General features: G+C 46.3%; 2 protein-coding genes across 2 annotated transcripts in view; one reads left to right on the top strand and one right to left on the bottom strand.

Annotated features, from left to right (window-relative positions):
- LOC103048941 (cathepsin L2-like) overlaps window positions 1-16025 on the top strand; it is a 48401-nt gene that overhangs the window by 1633 nt on the left and 30743 nt on the right. The gene's annotated exons all lie outside the window — the stretch shown is intronic.
- Window positions 1719-15316, bottom strand: LOC103048263 (procathepsin L-like). The gene is made up of 8 exons (XM_007439756.4): window positions 13541-15316; window positions 12308-12443; window positions 11398-11520; window positions 8911-9069; window positions 7616-7840; window positions 4547-4706; window positions 3146-3260; window positions 1719-2355 (listed from the first exon to the last, which is right to left on the bottom strand). The coding sequence occupies exons 2-8, from the start codon at window positions 12437-12439 to the stop codon at window positions 2256-2258; spliced, it is 1014 nt and encodes a 337-aa protein (XP_007439818.2). The 5' UTR covers window positions 12440-12443; window positions 13541-15316; the 3' UTR covers window positions 1719-2255.

Here is a 16025-nt window from a genome sequence, read left to right as displayed (position 1 = left end):
TACTTTAACCTGGTCTGTTCTGTGACCCAAGCTATATGGGTTGATTTAGTGTAGTGCATAAACCTAGGAGGTTGGGCAAACAGAATACCAGTAGTCCTCGACTTACGACGGCAACTGGGACTGGAATTTCCATCGCTAAGCAATGTGGTTGTAAAGCAATGGCAATCCCTGCAGTCCCAGTTGCTGTTGTTAACCAAATCCCAGGGTCGTTAGGCGAGGCAACTTCCTGCCAGCTTCCCACAACCAAAGTCAGTGGGGAAGCTGGCAGGAAGTTGCAGGTCCCAGGCCTGCAGGCAGGTAAGTGGCTGCTGCCGAGTGGGGGAGGGGATGAATGGGGTTGCGGGGAGGGGGTGTAAGGGTGCAAGGGAAGGCGCATGAGGGTGTGTGAGAGTTGCAGTGCACGTCGGGGAAGGTGCACAAGAGGTGCCGTGTGGGTCGGGCAGGTGTGCGGCAGTGTGGCAAGGGTCAGGGAGGGTGCATGAGTGAGGGAGACTTACCCCAGTTGACTTTCTGGGGAAGCCAGCAAGGAAGGTTGCAAATGGCAATCACGTGATTGTGGGGCGCTGCAACCAATCACAAGTGCAAACAGGTTGCCAAGACCCAGGTCACAAGCACGTGACCACAGAGGTGCTGGGACAGCCAGAACTCCGAGGACCGGTTGTAACCACCTTTCGTTCAGCACTGTCGTAACTTCAAACAGTCACTGAACAAATGGTTGTAGGTCAAGGACTACCTGTAAAGCATGGTTTGTTAACCATGTGTAGTCATGCCATGCAAACTCAATAGAATCTGTTTGGGCAGCCACTAATGGGGGTCCACCGTCAAAAAAGTCAAGATGGTGGCTGCAACAGTGTGATGTGAGCTTCACCTGCTTTTTATGCTTGTTGCACATTAAAGAAATAGGCAGAACTTTGGTTGCATACCACGACATCCATACTGACTTTTTTTTTACCATATCCTGCGGATACCTCTGGCCACAGAAGATGACCATCCAGGAGCCTTTCAGTCCTAAAACCCTGGCATATTCCAAAATCTGGCCACGAACCCCAAAAAAGTGATCTCAGAAATTCTTCTCGGAACTCAGTCTCTTCTGCTTCTTCACCCCAGCTGCATTTTCACCGCTGCAGCGCCCTTATGAGAGAAGGAATAGCAGCTGGTAGAGGAATTTGGTACTAGGTTGGAGAAGAAATTCATTTGTTCACATGTCTGGGTCAAATTACCCCAGTTCACACTTCTGACCTAGGAAGGAAACTGCAACACGCGGCCTTGAGTACTTCGCCCTTCTTTACAGATCGCAGTGTAGTTCTCCCCTTGAAAAGGCTGAATGCACACAGATATGGACGTGATTAAAAATAACATACAAAAATGTAAAGTCAGGGAACATGGTTGCTGGGCCCCGAACAGCAGCACCTGATTAAGGAGGTTGATTCGCGCAGAGCGTCATTTATCAGGTTGAATGCCAGGAAAAAGCAGTTAGGTTATAGAATCATGAAAAATAAGAATTTTCCAACGTCATTGGTATATTAAGGCAGGGTCTCTGTGAGTTTGCGAGCTTCTTTTATATAGACCAGGGTTTCTCAACCATGGCGACTTGAAGATGTGTGGACTTCAACTCCCAGAATTCCCCAGCCTTGGCTGGCTGGGGAATTCTGGAAGTTGAAGTCCACACATCTTCAAGTCGCCAAGGTTGAGAACACTGATATAGACTCTCCCACTGATGAAGATGATGATATTTTTATCCTGCCTTTTTAAAATATATATTTCAACCAACTCAAGGTGGCGAACATATCTAATACTCCTGCCTCCTATTTTCCTTACGACAGCCCTGCAAAGTGGGTGGGGCTGAGAGAGTGACTGGCCCAAAGTCACGCAGACAGCTTTCACGCTTAAGGCAGGCCTAGAACTCAATACTTCACTTGAATTTAGCCCTTGGCTCCTTACCTGCCATCTTTGAAAACCTCCTTTTTTCGTTTCCCGACTCCAAGTATCTGTACGCAGAAAGTGTGCGGGTGCGTAAGAGCGGACGAAAAATCAGCCTGATTTCCTAACACAAGCACCACCCAGATTCAGCCTTCTTTGGAACCCGCACGGCGATGTGCACGCTTTTGATAAGTGTGTGCGTTCACGACTGTTGAGAACCTTAGAATGATCTGTGTTTATTTTTTTTTAAAATTGAGGATAAAGAGGATCCGAGTTGAGGGCTGCTGTGAAATGGGGAAGCTTCTGGGAGTTGAGATTCTGGCCCCGGCCGGTGGTTACAGGATAGGATAACTCGCCATGCTCGCGACCCCACAGTGATTGTGGGCCCTTCTTGCCAGCCGCATGTACCCGTTCTCACCCCATGTTTCTGACCAGCTGTTGGATTTAAAGGGGAAGATAGGTCACCTTATTCCAGAAATTGCTCCAGTAAGCAACCCCAACAAGGGTGGTGGGATAACACTCAGGGCGACAGCTGGAAAGGTCCATAAGACAGGTCTTCCAGGTCCAATTCAAGGTGTTGGTTATTACCTTTAAAGCCCTACATGGCATCGGTCCAAGTTACCTGAGGGACCGTCTCACCCCCCATCACATCGACCCGTCCCACCCAGTCCAGCAGAGAGGTCATGTTGTGGACCCCGTCGGTGAGAGAATGTCGGCTGGCAGGCCCAGGAGGAGACCCTTCTCTGCCGTGGCCCCCGCCCTATGGAATATTCTCCCCCCAGAGGTGAGACAGGCCCCTCCTCTCTCGACCTTCCAGAAGGGGTGAAGACCTGGCTCTGCCAACTCGCGTGGGGCGAGAAGGGACAGAACCAACCCAGGGGGTGGCTGGCGCCTTGAAGACGCTCCCCGAGTCTAATAACTCCTAATTAACAGCAGTTTCTTGGAAGATAGTTATTATTTATATAGGACTCTAGTTGCAATGTATTTTAATTAATATTTATTCTATTTTAATTAATATTTATTCTTTTTACTGTAAACCACCCAGAGTCGCTCTGCAGCAAGATGGGCGGTGACAAATTTGAAAAATAAATAAATAAAAATAAAATAACGGGAGCTGTAGTCCAGCCTGCTGGAGAGCAGCGGATTGGGTCGTAATAGCCCTCCCATCACCCAAAACATGTTGCCAGTCCTTTCCCAGCAAGCCCTCGGTTGCTCTCTTTCTCACCTGTTCTTCAGGATCCAGTACTTATTCATTTTCTTGTTTTCCCTGATGGAGCCGTAGCCGACCGCCAACATGCCGTGGTTCAAGAATCTGCCGCATCCTTTGCGAAAAAAGATTCCTGAAAATGTTGGAGAGGGAGAAAGTAGGGGCTGAAATCAGAGAACGTGGCGAGCCATGTTCCTGGGGCCTGCCTGAATCATTTCCAGAAAAGTGAGATTGGAAGGGGTGCAAGAAAGAGGACAAGTGAGATGATGCTACTGCTGTCCAGGCATCCCATTTTCTCCTCCTTTCTTCCTCTTTTTCCCCCTGTGATGGTATGTGGGAAAGACCTTGGGAGACTGGGCCAAGAGACGCTGCCAAGGGAACAGTCAGATAAGAGATGGCATTGCCCGCAGCTGCATAATGGACGGAGAAAGAGGCTCAGAAAGGACCCTCCCTAACTTCTCACATTGTAAAGGAGACAGTGGGAGAAATGTACTTTCAGACTTGCAAGATTATGTCAATGTAGCTTTACAATAAAGTAGAATTAGTTCCTCTGGTTGTGATTCCTATCTGGTTTGCCCTGCGAGGCTGACATCAGTCGTGCAAGTCTGAAAGTACAATTCTCCTGCCATCTCCTTTACAGCCCGAAAAACTAGGGAGGGTCTCTTCTGAGCCTCTTGCCCCACTCACTATCCAGCTACGGGCTATGCCGCCTCTTATCTGACCGTTCCCTTGGCAGTGTCCCTTCGCCCAGTCTCTCAAGGTCTTTCCCATATACCATCACACCCCCAGACCTAGACCTCTCTTCCTGGCTATCTCTTGTTCCCTTTCCTGCCTCCAGCATTGTTTTCCCAGCAGATATTCAAGGGGTGGGATCTGCAAGCCTTGTTCTCCAAATGTAACAAACTGAGAATGAAGCCAGGTGGAGTCAAGAATGGATAACATCATGTCCCTGCTAGTGGCCTTCAGGATTTGGTGAGATATTGATAGGAACCACTGGGATTCAAGGTCCATGCCAGTTCCTGTCTACTGGGGGTGTTTGCAAGGTATGGTCAAAAAAGTCAAGATAGTACAATCCAAGCTCTACCAGTTTGCTATGTCCGTCACATTGCACATAAAAAAAAAAAATAGGTGGAGTTTTGATCCCACCATCATGGGTGCCATTTTGACTTTTTTGACCATTGCCTGTGGACCCAGCTGCTATCTACCAACCTTACCACCCACATTCAATCTTAAAGCCTGTGCTTTCATTTGAGTGGTATATTTAGGTAATTCATTGCACACATTTGGCTAATCGTTCACCCAGATGTCCAAATCTATGGTAATTCTGCTTTGAATATTGTCTCACAGCTGCCTTTTGCTATGACAACCCAAATTCTTTTGCAAAATAGCCTCCTGGCTGTTAAAAAGGCACCACTGTACCAGATTTGTAAAACATGAAGTCAGAAGCATCCACGGCGACAGAAACAGGACCAATTCTGGCCACAGCTTCTTCCAGAGCTCTCTCGCTGTGCTTTGTGATATTTACTAATCCAGCGCACGTCACCACTCGGTCCTGGGGATTGAACCTACATGGTCCATCCTGGAAAGAAAATAATCATGGTTTCAGGGGCATCCGTGGGGGTGGGAGAGTGTCAAAATAGTCAAGTTAGTGACCACAGTCACACAATTGAAGCACCACCCATTTTTAATTTTTTATAATAATTTAATTGAACATTGCAGTTAAACAGATAAAAACTAATACAAACTACAAAAAATTAAAAGATAAAAAATAGAAAGTGCGTAAAAAAAGAAAGAAAAAAAAAGAAAAATGGGAAAGAAAGAAAAAATAACAAAGAAGAAAAGAAATATATAAAGAAGTGTCTTCCCCCTTTGTCACCACAAGTATGAACAATTTTAACTACTTATCACCATCTCTTAAAAAACAACAAATGATCTCTTTGTCCCATATCTCATCTCTTATCTATAAACAGATCCTTAAAATCTCATCATTCAGTCCTGGTCAGCAAAAGTCCATTAATGCTTACCAGAAATAACATATCTACAGGTAGTCCTTGACTTACGACCATTCGCTCAATGACCATTTAAAGTTACAATGGTAATGAATGGTGGTTACAACTGGTCCTCGGAGTTATGGCCGTCCCAGCATCCCCATGGTCACATGATCATGATATGGGCACTTGGCAATCCATTTGCACTTACGACTGGTTGCCAAGCTCCCCGTGATCATATGATCACCATTTGCAACCTTCCCTGCTGGTCCTCTACTTATGATCGTTCATTCAGCAACTGTTCAAAGTTACAGCGGCATTGAATGAAGTACTTATGACCTGTCCCTGAAGTTATGTCCATTGTAGCACCCCCGCAGTCATGTGATCAAAATTCAGCACTTGGCAGCCCGCCTGCACTTACGACCGCAGGGGTGCTTCAACTCCCCCACCTGCCTATTTCCCCCCATCTATACCCTTTTGGCTCCCTGCACTCCACGGCACCTGCCACCCTAGCTGACCTTCACCATCTTCTTCCTCCCACTGCTGACCTAGCATGCCTGGCCTGGCCTTTCACGAGGCAACTGCTGGCCACATGAGGCTTTCTTCCCTAGGTCCTGCATGGCAGTTCCTCGCAAGACCTGGGGAAGATGGCTTCATGTGGTCAGCAGCTGCCTCACAAAGGGCCAGGCCAGGCATGCCTCGTCAGCAGCGGGAGCAAGAAGACAGTGAAGGTCAGCTGGGGCAGCGGAGCGCAGGGCAGCAGGGGCCTCAGAGTGCAGGGTGGTGGGAATGACTGTGGCTGGGACGGGGCTGGGGCAGCTGCGGCTTCATGTCGTGCTGCTGGGCCAGGCTGGAAGAACTGATGTGCAGGGATGGAAGGGGCCAAGCCTGGAATGGCTTGGATTGGGGTGGGTCCTTGGCTAATCACTGGTGGAATTCTTTTAAAAACAGCAACGGGGAGTGCCGGGATTGCCATCGCTAAGCGATGCAGTCATGTGACATCGTGCTTTATGACTGCATCGCTTAGCGATGGAAGTTCCAGTCCCAATTGTGGTTGTAAGTTGAGGATTACCTGTAGCCTTACGGACACAAAGTTCTGCCAAGCCTCATTTCTTAATCACTTTTGGAAATTGCTTCTTAACTGCTTTTCACCAATTAAGAACCTTTTCATTGACAAGTTTTATAATACGTACCAGGCAAGTTTCCTTTAATCCTTAGTGAAAGAAGTTTTAAAGATAAGTTTAAGGACGTTAAAAAAAAAAACTTTTTTTGGAATAAACAGCAAAAGGGTGAATAGAAATTTGATTTTATAAAGTTATAAATGGACTAAGGGCCCAGATGGATTTGAAATAAGATTTTGAAATTAATTATAAGAATCCTTCCCATGGGAAAATGCTGTTGTTTTGAATTCTTAGAAGAAAACATGATGACAATTTGAACATTGAACACTAGAAGGAACCAGAAGGAACTAAGGATTACAATTAAAGGAGAAGAACACTTACATTTGACTTACTAACACAGAATGGAGCAAAATACTTTAACATTGGAGGCTATTTGTGAGCAATGGATCCAGAAGTTAATCTTAAAAGCATCTGCCATTATAGATAGACTGTGTTTAAAACATGTTTTGGAAAAGGAACGAGTTTTACCAGATAAGACTGCAACTGATCTGAAAGGGGATTTAAAAATGACAAGCTGCAAGAATGGTATGGAAAAAAATGCTACACTGGATATACAAATGAAACCGGCTGATGTTTTAATAACTAAAAGGGATATGCAAATGGAAAACCGAAAGAGCGACTTGGGTAACTTTCTCATATTGAAGCCCCGCCCATTTTTCACATGCATTGCGACACACGTAAAAAAGAGGTGGGGCTTCAGGTGTGCCGTTGCAGATTCCATCTTGACTTTTTTGACTTCCGCTCGCAAACGCCCTTGTGTGCTTGACCCTGTGGATGGAAGAAACTTCTTCATTTTCAACGCAATCCTCATGGGTCAGGTAACTTTGGGAATTCCCTGCCCCTTCGTGGGTCAAGGGATGGGTTGTTTAGTTGGCAGATAACGGTTCCCGTGGCTCTGTTTTTCGGTTCCTCTTTTCCACGGTCCAGAGATTTTTGGTATTAGGGGCTGAATATTTGCTAGTTAAAAATGGATAGTACCAAGAGTGGCACCCTTTCTCCCACGGGGGCAGAAGAGAGCCCATCAACAGGCAGTGAAATTTGGAGAGGACCAAAAGTCAGTCCACCTTCAAGAGACAGAAAAGATTGTCTCTGAATGTTGGCTTAATTTTCAGCTCCCACCCCCAGAGAAAAGAGCCCACGAATAACTATTCCGATTGGCGTCCGCCTCCACTAGAATTCATTAAACTGAAGGAAAAGGGCTTTCTGCACCAGAAAAAGAAAAGAAAAGGAAGGCAAGGATGGGAGGTTATTTTATTAGAGGACAAAAAGAGAAAGAAAACCGAAATGATCTGAAATGGCTGCTCTCGTGCAAAAGTTACCTCAGCTTCGTAAGGGTAGGTGTGCTCCAAATTGATGCCTTTGTTATCCCGTACGTAATTAAACGCCCAGTTCATGTAGCCCCCATTGCAGCCCTCATTCCCTTGTTTCCAGGAACAATCAACCAGGTTTTGTTCGCTCAGCGACACCAGGGTCTTGGTCTCCTTGAAATGCAAACCTTCCAGGGCCCCGGTGGCACTGAAGGCCCAGCAGGAGCCACAGTCGCCCTGCGGGAAAAGGAAGGGAAGCAGGTTGGTTCAGGGTCAGCCCTACAAGGTGGACCAGACAAGGAATCCAATGCCATTTATCTCAGTACTACTTTTACTGTAAAGCCACAGTACCAGAATCTTGCAGTTCTGAATGCGCTTCCCTGCTCAATACCTTTATCTCTGTGAGAACCACAGAGAGTCGTTTTCTCAAGTTACATTCCTGCCCCGGGCTCAGTCCTCTTTTATCTGACCTTAGTCTTGATAGCAGCTCTTCCGCCTGTCCCTCAAGGCCATTCCCTCTTTCCTCTACAGTCAGTGCTAGGGCTAAGCCAGGATCCTCGCCTCTGCTATAGCATCCATCAGGATACTGACTCCAACCTTTCCCCAGTCTGGCACTGCTGCATCCCTGGATATACTGGAGTACAGTTCCCATCACCCACAGCAGCAAGCTGAAGAAGGCTCTCTGGCAGTGATGTGCGCTAACCATGGGGTTAAGGTAGAGCAGAGAGAAAGCCCATGCCAGGAGGTTAAAAGACCTCGGTAGGTTTAGCTTCCAGAAGAGAAGGTTGAGAGGGGGCATGATAGCTGTCTTCAGATACCTGAAGGGCTGTCACACGGTAGAGGGTTCAGACTAGTTCTCACTTGCTCCAGAGGGTAAGACTAGAATGAATGGGATGAAACTTCAAGGACGTAGATACGGATTATGCCAGTGTTTCTCAACTTTGGCTACTTTAGGCTGCATGGATTTCAACTCCCAGAATTCTGGGAGTTGAAGTCCACACAGCTTAAAGTTGCCAAAGTTGAGAAACACTGGATTAGACATTAGGAAGACCTTCTTGACAGCAAGAGCTCTCAATCAGTGGAACAGGTTACATGGAGTAGTTCCTTCCCCTTCGCTGGAGGCTGGATAGTCCCTGGGGATGGGGCTGTGAATCCTGCAGGGTGCAGGGGAGTGGGCTTGATGACCCCTGAGGTCCCTTCCAACTCTATGATTCTAAGATTGTACATATCATGATGCCTCTTCATTGGACCTAACCTGGACTTCTTGGCTTGGCCAGCACAGTCTTCTCTGCCCAAGCTGGACTCACCTGGTCTTTTACTGGTGTAACGTAACCACTGGGGCGCCAGTCCACATACTTTGGGATCTCAGAAGAGGCTGATTCTTGGAATGAGGTCACATTGCTACCATGAGATTCAGCCAGATCAGGACGGAAGCCGTTCAGCTTCTCATTAAACTCTTCTTTAGTCTGGGAAAGAAAAACGTGTCCGTGCAAGCTCTTCATACCAAGATTTTGGAGCAACATCCAACTGGGAGTCTGAGATTTCTGTACTAGAGAAGCAACAAAGGGGATGTCGCAAGGCAATTTCATTTAAAATGGTTTGGGGACATCTTTGTGTCATAGTGAGTGGGACATGAGGGTGAGGTCTCAGTTGCAGGATAAGAATACCGTGAGACTGTTTGGGGGAGTGGTGAAGGTGCTGGCTAGAAACCAGGAGACGGTGAGTTCTAGTCCTCCACTAGCCATGAAGGTCCTTGGGAGGACTTTGGGCCAGTCCCTCTCTCTCAGATCCAACCAACCTTATAGGATTGTTGTTCTGGGGAAATTAGGAGGCGGGAGCATTACATACACCAAAATAAAGATAGGATATAAATCAAATAAAAATAGGATATAAATCAATTAAAAATACAGACCAAACTTCCAAATATTATTAACACAGAAAGACTTGATGCAAGGGTAGTTTCAAATTTACGCATTATGCTTTTTAAAAAGTCATATCCTCCTTCCAGCCTCTCCTTGAAGAGCCCCAGCAAAGGAGGACTCCCCACTTCACGTGCAGCTGGCTTCACTGGCTGACAACTTGTGCAGTGACAGAGTTTGTAACATTCCCAAGGACCCCATCAAAATCTGCTTTGTCCAAGTGTTCCCCAAGTTTTTAAAACAGTCCCTCCACATGAAGGGAGGTCCCCCTGCAGAGAAACTAGAGCAAACCTGTATCAATGCCAAACAAAGGTGACTCCAACACAACAAATGTTTTTTTATAAACACATATTCTTGCACATATATATATATGCACACACACACATATACATCTATATACACACACACAAATATGCACACCATGCACGCACACATATATGCGCATATATACATGCACCCATATATATACACACACCTGTGCACACACATCCCCATACAGTATATATAAATGTGGAGTCCTTGGTGCTCTCTGAGCTTCGTTGTTCGCTTGTTTCATTACTCAGCTAGGTGATGAGTGCGAGGGAGGGTGAGGCTTGCTCCCTGTTGATATACAGTAGCTTGCCCTGCCAGTGCTGGTGGGGCTGTGGTTTTCTCCTTGGCAGTTCCTAGATTGGGGTATCGGTTTCTGCTTGGTTGTTTGTCTGGTGTTAATCCCTGCTTATCTGGGTGATGATTGCTGGCAAGGTGGTGTTCTGGTCTTTTCGTTTCCTTTTTAGCTTTTTATTGTCTCTATTGAATGACGTGTAAATGTGGTTTATCTCTATGTGTGATGACTTGTCTGAATGCTAAGTTTCCTGGAATTCCCTTGCGTTTTGGGATTTAGCTTGGTCTAAGAAGCTGACAGTTTCCCAATTGAAGCTGTGGTTGAGTCTGTCCATGTGTTGTGAGATTAAGGAGTTTTCATCGTGTCTTCTGACTGCCAGTTGGCGTTCATGGATGGGTTGTGCCAGCCTTCTGCCTGTCTGTCTTACATAGTGGCTGCTTCAGTCCTTACACCATATGTTGTAGATGACCCCTGTTTTTCCTTCTAGGGCCTTCTGGGTCTTTTGGTTTACTTTGGTTTACTTAAGACAGTGTTGTCCAAACTTGGCCACTTTAAGATGAGTGGAATGCTGGCTGGGGAATTCTGGGAGTTGAAGTCCACTCATCTTAAAGTGGCCAAGTTTGGACAACACTGGCTTAAGATATTTTGGAGAGCTTTAGTTGGCTTGTGTGCTACGGAGATGCCATGTGGTTGTAATAGTCTGTTGGTGGTTTCTGAGACGTTTCTGATGTATGGCAGTGTGTTCCTTCTCATAGCTTGTGTTGGTTGTGTTGTAGTAGGTTGAGTAGCCAGGCTCTTTTTGATAAAGTTGCGTGGATATCCATTTTGTTGGAAGATGTTGTATAGACGGTTCAACCCTGAGCTGCATATATTCTCTTCTATGGGATAAATATAAATATACTCACACCCATGCACACCTATACAGGCACACACCCACACCCACCTGTGTGCACATGCACACACACGCACATACAGTACATACACAAACACACACTTCCATACACACATCTCTCTTGTGCACAGAATGGAGCACGCGTGATGACAGTGGAAGCAGTCAGTTTTCAGAATCCCAATGAAGTTCTCAGATTGAGAATCTACTTTGGGCCAATCAATTTTACTAGCAGCAGGAGTGAAAACGTCTGCAAGTCATTTGAAAATGGCTGAGGAAGAATGTAGAGCCACTGCAGGAAAAAGGGGAACTTTCCCCTGGGGTACAACACAAGCAGGAAACAACAAAGCCCCCCCCCCCCGCCAAACCCAAGTTTCCTTACCAAATCGCCAAGGTGGTTCATGCCCAGCCAGTAAGTGTGTTTCCCCAGATCGGCCTCCCAGTTATGCTCCTGGATCAGGTGCAGATTTTTCTCCCAGACAGCTCTCCGGAAGCTCTCTTCCCCCTGCAGAAGAGCCAAGGAGGGGCAGGCGTGGCACGCTGCCCTGCCTCAGAAAGCGGCACGCAAGAGGCTGGAGACAGGGCCGCCAGGCTCCAGAAGATGCTTCTGGGAGCCAGAATTTGGCTCCCTGGGAATGCAGCAGGCCCAGTTTTATTTCCAGGTAGAGAAGAGAATGCCACTGGCTAAGTGCGGTTCACCTGAGCTAGAAGGCAGGGGAATTCAACTTCCAGGTTGCAGAAGTTCCTAAATGCACATCGTGATTTGCAAGATGCAACTACAAATGTAAATCTCACTGAGCTCGTGTCAGCCTTCCCAGGTAGATCAGACAGGAAAGATGACCAGATGAGGTAATTCTAGTTTATTGTAAGGCTACATTGACAGAATCTTGCAAGTCTGAAAGTACAAATCTCCCGCCATCCCTTTTACAGCCTGAGAAATTAGGAAGGGTCCCTTCTGAGTCTCTTTTTCCAGCCACTATGCAGCTGCAGGCTGTGTCCTCTCTTATCTGACTGTTCCCTAGGCAGCATCTCTTCGCCCCGTCTCCCACAGTCTTTCTCACATACCATTATAGCTTGACGGGACCGACTTGGGTAGTCCCAGATAACATGCCTACCTTACCGAGCCTTGCTCAGTCCAGCAAGGCCATTTTGATGAAGTCTGCACATCCACAGGGATCCTGGCCCGTGCTGCAGGCTGGCACTCGGTGCATGTTTAGCAGCACCTGGGTCAGGTGGACAGAATCGGTGAAGCGCCACTTCGGGTCCCATCCCATTTTACCCAGCAGACTCACCTGGCGGTACTCTTTGGCATGGGTGGTCTTCCAGTCACTCCAGTCCTTGTCTAGGACCGGATCCTGCGCTACAGAGAAGCTCCTCAGGGCCAGCAGGCAGGTCAGGGCTGCCCCCAAGCTGGGGAGCATCATCAGCCTGGAAGAGCAAAGCACCTTCCGTTTCAGCTTTCCTGTCCCTCTGCTAGTCCTCTGTGCCCCCCAGTCATCCCCACTGGATGATTCATTGCTGGGAAAAAGGTGGACGTCTAGACCAGCGGTTAGGGTTGATTTACATGATTTTAGACAGACAGGTTGGATCGGATCAATGGCAAACCGGCAGGGCTAGTCAGCACTTTGGATTCGGAGGAAAAAGGAATATCTCAGTGGAAATCAGAAGGAGAACGTGAGCTTCCCAGCGCCTATCGTAATTCCCAGACTGGCACAGATGTGATGTAAACAGCCAGCTGCAAGCTTCCTCATTATCAGTGACGGGACCTGCCAGTTTGGTGCATCAGAGCAAGGCTGTTAGAAGGAAAATCTAGATGTCTCTGCCTTAATGTGAACAGGGATATTTTGGGGTGTGTGTGTGTGTGTGTGTGTAGTTGAGAAGCACTGATCTAGAGTATCCTACAAGGGCAGGAAAAGCCCTCCAAATCCTTACATATGGGCTACCTGTGGCCTCCGAACCCGTTTGGCAATTGCTGGGGCTCCTCTCTTGCAATCTTGCCCAAAGTCAGCATTTTCAGGCAAGAAACACACAAGCAATCAAACCTAACTTAAGGCATCCAACAACAATAACCAGAGCCCCCCTTTCCCCCCAAACCTAGACAGGTATGACAAAAAATCTGGTTGTCTCCAGACAGGACATAGCCACACCCACTTTATCGCATTGCCCTGCCCACTTCAATCCTTGCCCCCATGCCAAAAACAACCCCCAGCTGCCAAAAGGGTGCCTATTTCCAGGGGCATCTTTTGGGGGGGGTCCAAAAAATTAAAGAAGGCAGCTCTGATGTGCAGTCAAAGTCCTGCCCTTTTTACATGTATTGCACTTGCTTAGAAGGGGAGGAGGCTCAATCACATGGTCACAGGCTCCATCTTGACATTTTTGACCTCCTCCCCATGGATGCCCTTGCCTACTTCCATCTCCTCCCCATTATAAATGGGTGTGGAGTCTCAAATTAATCAAAAACAAGCTCCTTGCCTTTTTGAAAATTCATAGTTCCCTTTTAGATGGGGTTCAGTTTTTCAGTTTACCTTGTTTGCTCCTTCCCACCTCAGCTAGAGAAGAGATCTTGTCTCTGGCCAGAGAAGTTTCTCTTGAGTCAAGAAAAGTCTCCAGTTTTTATAGTTTGGCCAACTTCCTCTCCCTGATTCCTCACAGTCACACTTATGAAACAGGGCTTCCCTGGAAAAGCTGCACCAGATGTTGACCCAGTGAAAGCAGGACGCCAGCAATTAAATGCAACATCCTTTCTCGGAAGGGATCTGGACGTTGACTGATCAGGTTGGTCCAGAGATCCAGTTCTGAAGATGTCCAGGAAAACCACAGAAAGTGTAAAAGAATTTAGGGTTGAGCTTAAGGTAGGTATGAAAGAGCCATTAAGGAGAGACTTGGAGAAAAGATTACACAGTCCGGAGACTGAAGGAAGAGTGAGGAAAAAACTCATAGTAACGCCCCCGCTGGCAGAAACTTGGACAGGCTTTCAAGGTTCTGTTATTATAACCTACAACAATAAAGTAGCATTTCTGGATTTCCTGTGGTGTCTGTTTCTTGACCTGGTCGATCTCAAAGGGCTGACCTCAGACTTGAATTTCTCTTTCTCCCACCTTATACTAAACAAAATCAAGACAGGCTTCCTCTGAGTTTCTTTCTCACCCTCCCTTCAATCCCCACCTGTGTAATTTCTTCTCCCAGCTTCCCCTCCCCCCCTTGATGGCTCTTTCATACCTTCCCCGGGTCTACATTCTTATAGAGATAGAAATTTGGAGGGCTGTGTTTAGCTTTTCAGAATGTGTGCACTCCGTTTTTTCTAAAAGGAAAAGGGAAATCTGGATACTTTTTAAAAATTATTTGAGTTTTCTGCCCTTATATTTTCAACACCAAGCATGGATGAAATCTCTGAATCAAAGATCAGCAGGGGAAAGTTCTCACTGCTCGGTATATTCCAACTCTTCTTTGATTACAAGTAGTCCTCAACTTATGACCACAGTTGGGCCCAGAACTTCCATCGCTAAGCGATGTGGTTGTTAAGTGAGTCATGCCCAATTTTACGACCTTTTTTGCTGCGGTGGTTAAGCGAATCCAGCTTCCTCCATTGACTTTACTTGTTAGAAGCCCCCTGGGAAGGTCGCAAATGGCAATCATACGACCCCGGGATGCTGCAACCGTCATAAATACATGCCAGTTGCCAAGTGCCCACATTTTGATCACGTGACCGCAAGGACGCAGCGACAGTTGCAAGTGCAAGGACCAGTTGCAGGTCATTTTTTTCAGTGCCATCATAACTTTGAACGGTCGTTAAATTAATGGTCGTAAGTCAAGGACTACCTGTACTAGAAAAGCAGGTGAAGGCTACCTAAGATGGACCTCCAATTATATCTGGAAATTTCCACTAGGTTAAATCATGGGTAGTAGAATGGTTCTCATTCCATTCCTTTATTTTGCTGTGATCCTTTTACCACAGAAGGCGCCATCACTCCTTATGGCCACTCCTTAAAACAAAATAGGGTTGGAGACCTCATGATTCTGAATAACAATATGACTTAAAGAGGAATATGGGAAGCAGTTTTTTTTTTAAGAACTGCATTTGTACAAGATGCTTAATCTGGTTATCAATTTACTCCATTGTCTAGTTTTCTGAAACACATTGAACCACTGCTTAAAGTTGGGTTGGTTTTAATCTTGACTGGTTTTCCTCTGGTTTGTGGTGATGTGTGAACCTGGGCCACTCAGTTAATTTAGGCTTCAGGATACTCTGCAAATCCCTGAAGTGGACTAGTTCAAACACTGCATTCAGCATGTTGCATGAACACCCAACCAGTAAGTCAGCTAGTCTAGTTTTATCTGGGTTAAATGTAGACAGCGTGCGGCCATTTTAAGCAGGGTTTTTCCCAGCTCTTCTGGAAATGCCAGGAGTTGGTGGGACTTTTGGCATTCACACAGACCAGTGCTCTTCAAATTTGGCATGCTGGCTGGGGAATTCTGGGAGCTGAAGTCCACACATCTTAAAATTGCCAAGTTTGAAAAATACTGAAATAGACAAATGAAGCAAGTATTCTAGTCCAGATCAGACTGTTCATTCATCAAGTCCTCTCTGGCTCTCTGAAGGTTCATATAGAGAAAATGTTTTCAAATTATTGGAAATGAAACCAGGGATTTTCTACATAAAAGACACATATTCTGCCGGTAAGAATTGAACTTTTGCATGGATTATGACGTGGGAATTTCCTCCTTTCAGCCACCATTCTATGTGGCAATGACTATGCAACCTCTTTTTCCAAGGTGCACAAAGGTATTTATTTATTTAGAAGATTTATATGGCTGCCCATTTTGTGAGACAAACTCTTGTTCACCTTACTTCAACTGTACGGTTGCATTAAAGCATTAGATCACAACCACTGTGTCCACACTGGACCCTGTGGTTGTAAGAATTCCCATGAATTAAAAGATTCAAGTAATACATGTAGTCCTTGCTTATTGACAGCTTATTTAGTGACCATTTGAAGTTACAACCGTGCT

Source organism: Python bivittatus, unplaced genomic scaffold (genome assembly GCF_059951505.1).
Source record: "Python bivittatus isolate LINGU-HERP-01145 unplaced genomic scaffold, Pbiv_v1 ctg000580_np1212, whole genome shotgun sequence".
NCBI lineage: Eukaryota > Metazoa > Chordata > Lepidosauria > Squamata > Pythonidae > Python > Python bivittatus.
Note: the sequence above shows the minus strand (reverse complement) of the source record. Positions and strands in the feature narration are given on the sequence as shown.

Excerpts from the sequence above, each read along its gene's own strand:
- LOC103048263 (XM_007439756.4), bottom strand. The coding sequence starts at position 12,439 with ATGATGCTCCCCAGCTTGGGGGCAGCCCTGACCTGCCTGCTGGCCCTG. Across the intron at positions 7,841-8,910 it reads TTACACCAGTAAAAGACCAG|GGCGACTGTGGCTCCTGCTG; the intron begins GTGAGTCCAGCT and ends CTTTTCCCGCAG. Across the intron at positions 2,356-3,145 it reads TACTGGATCCTGAAGAACAG|CTGGTCAGAAACATGGGGTG; the intron begins GTGAGAAAGAGA and ends TAAATCCAACAG.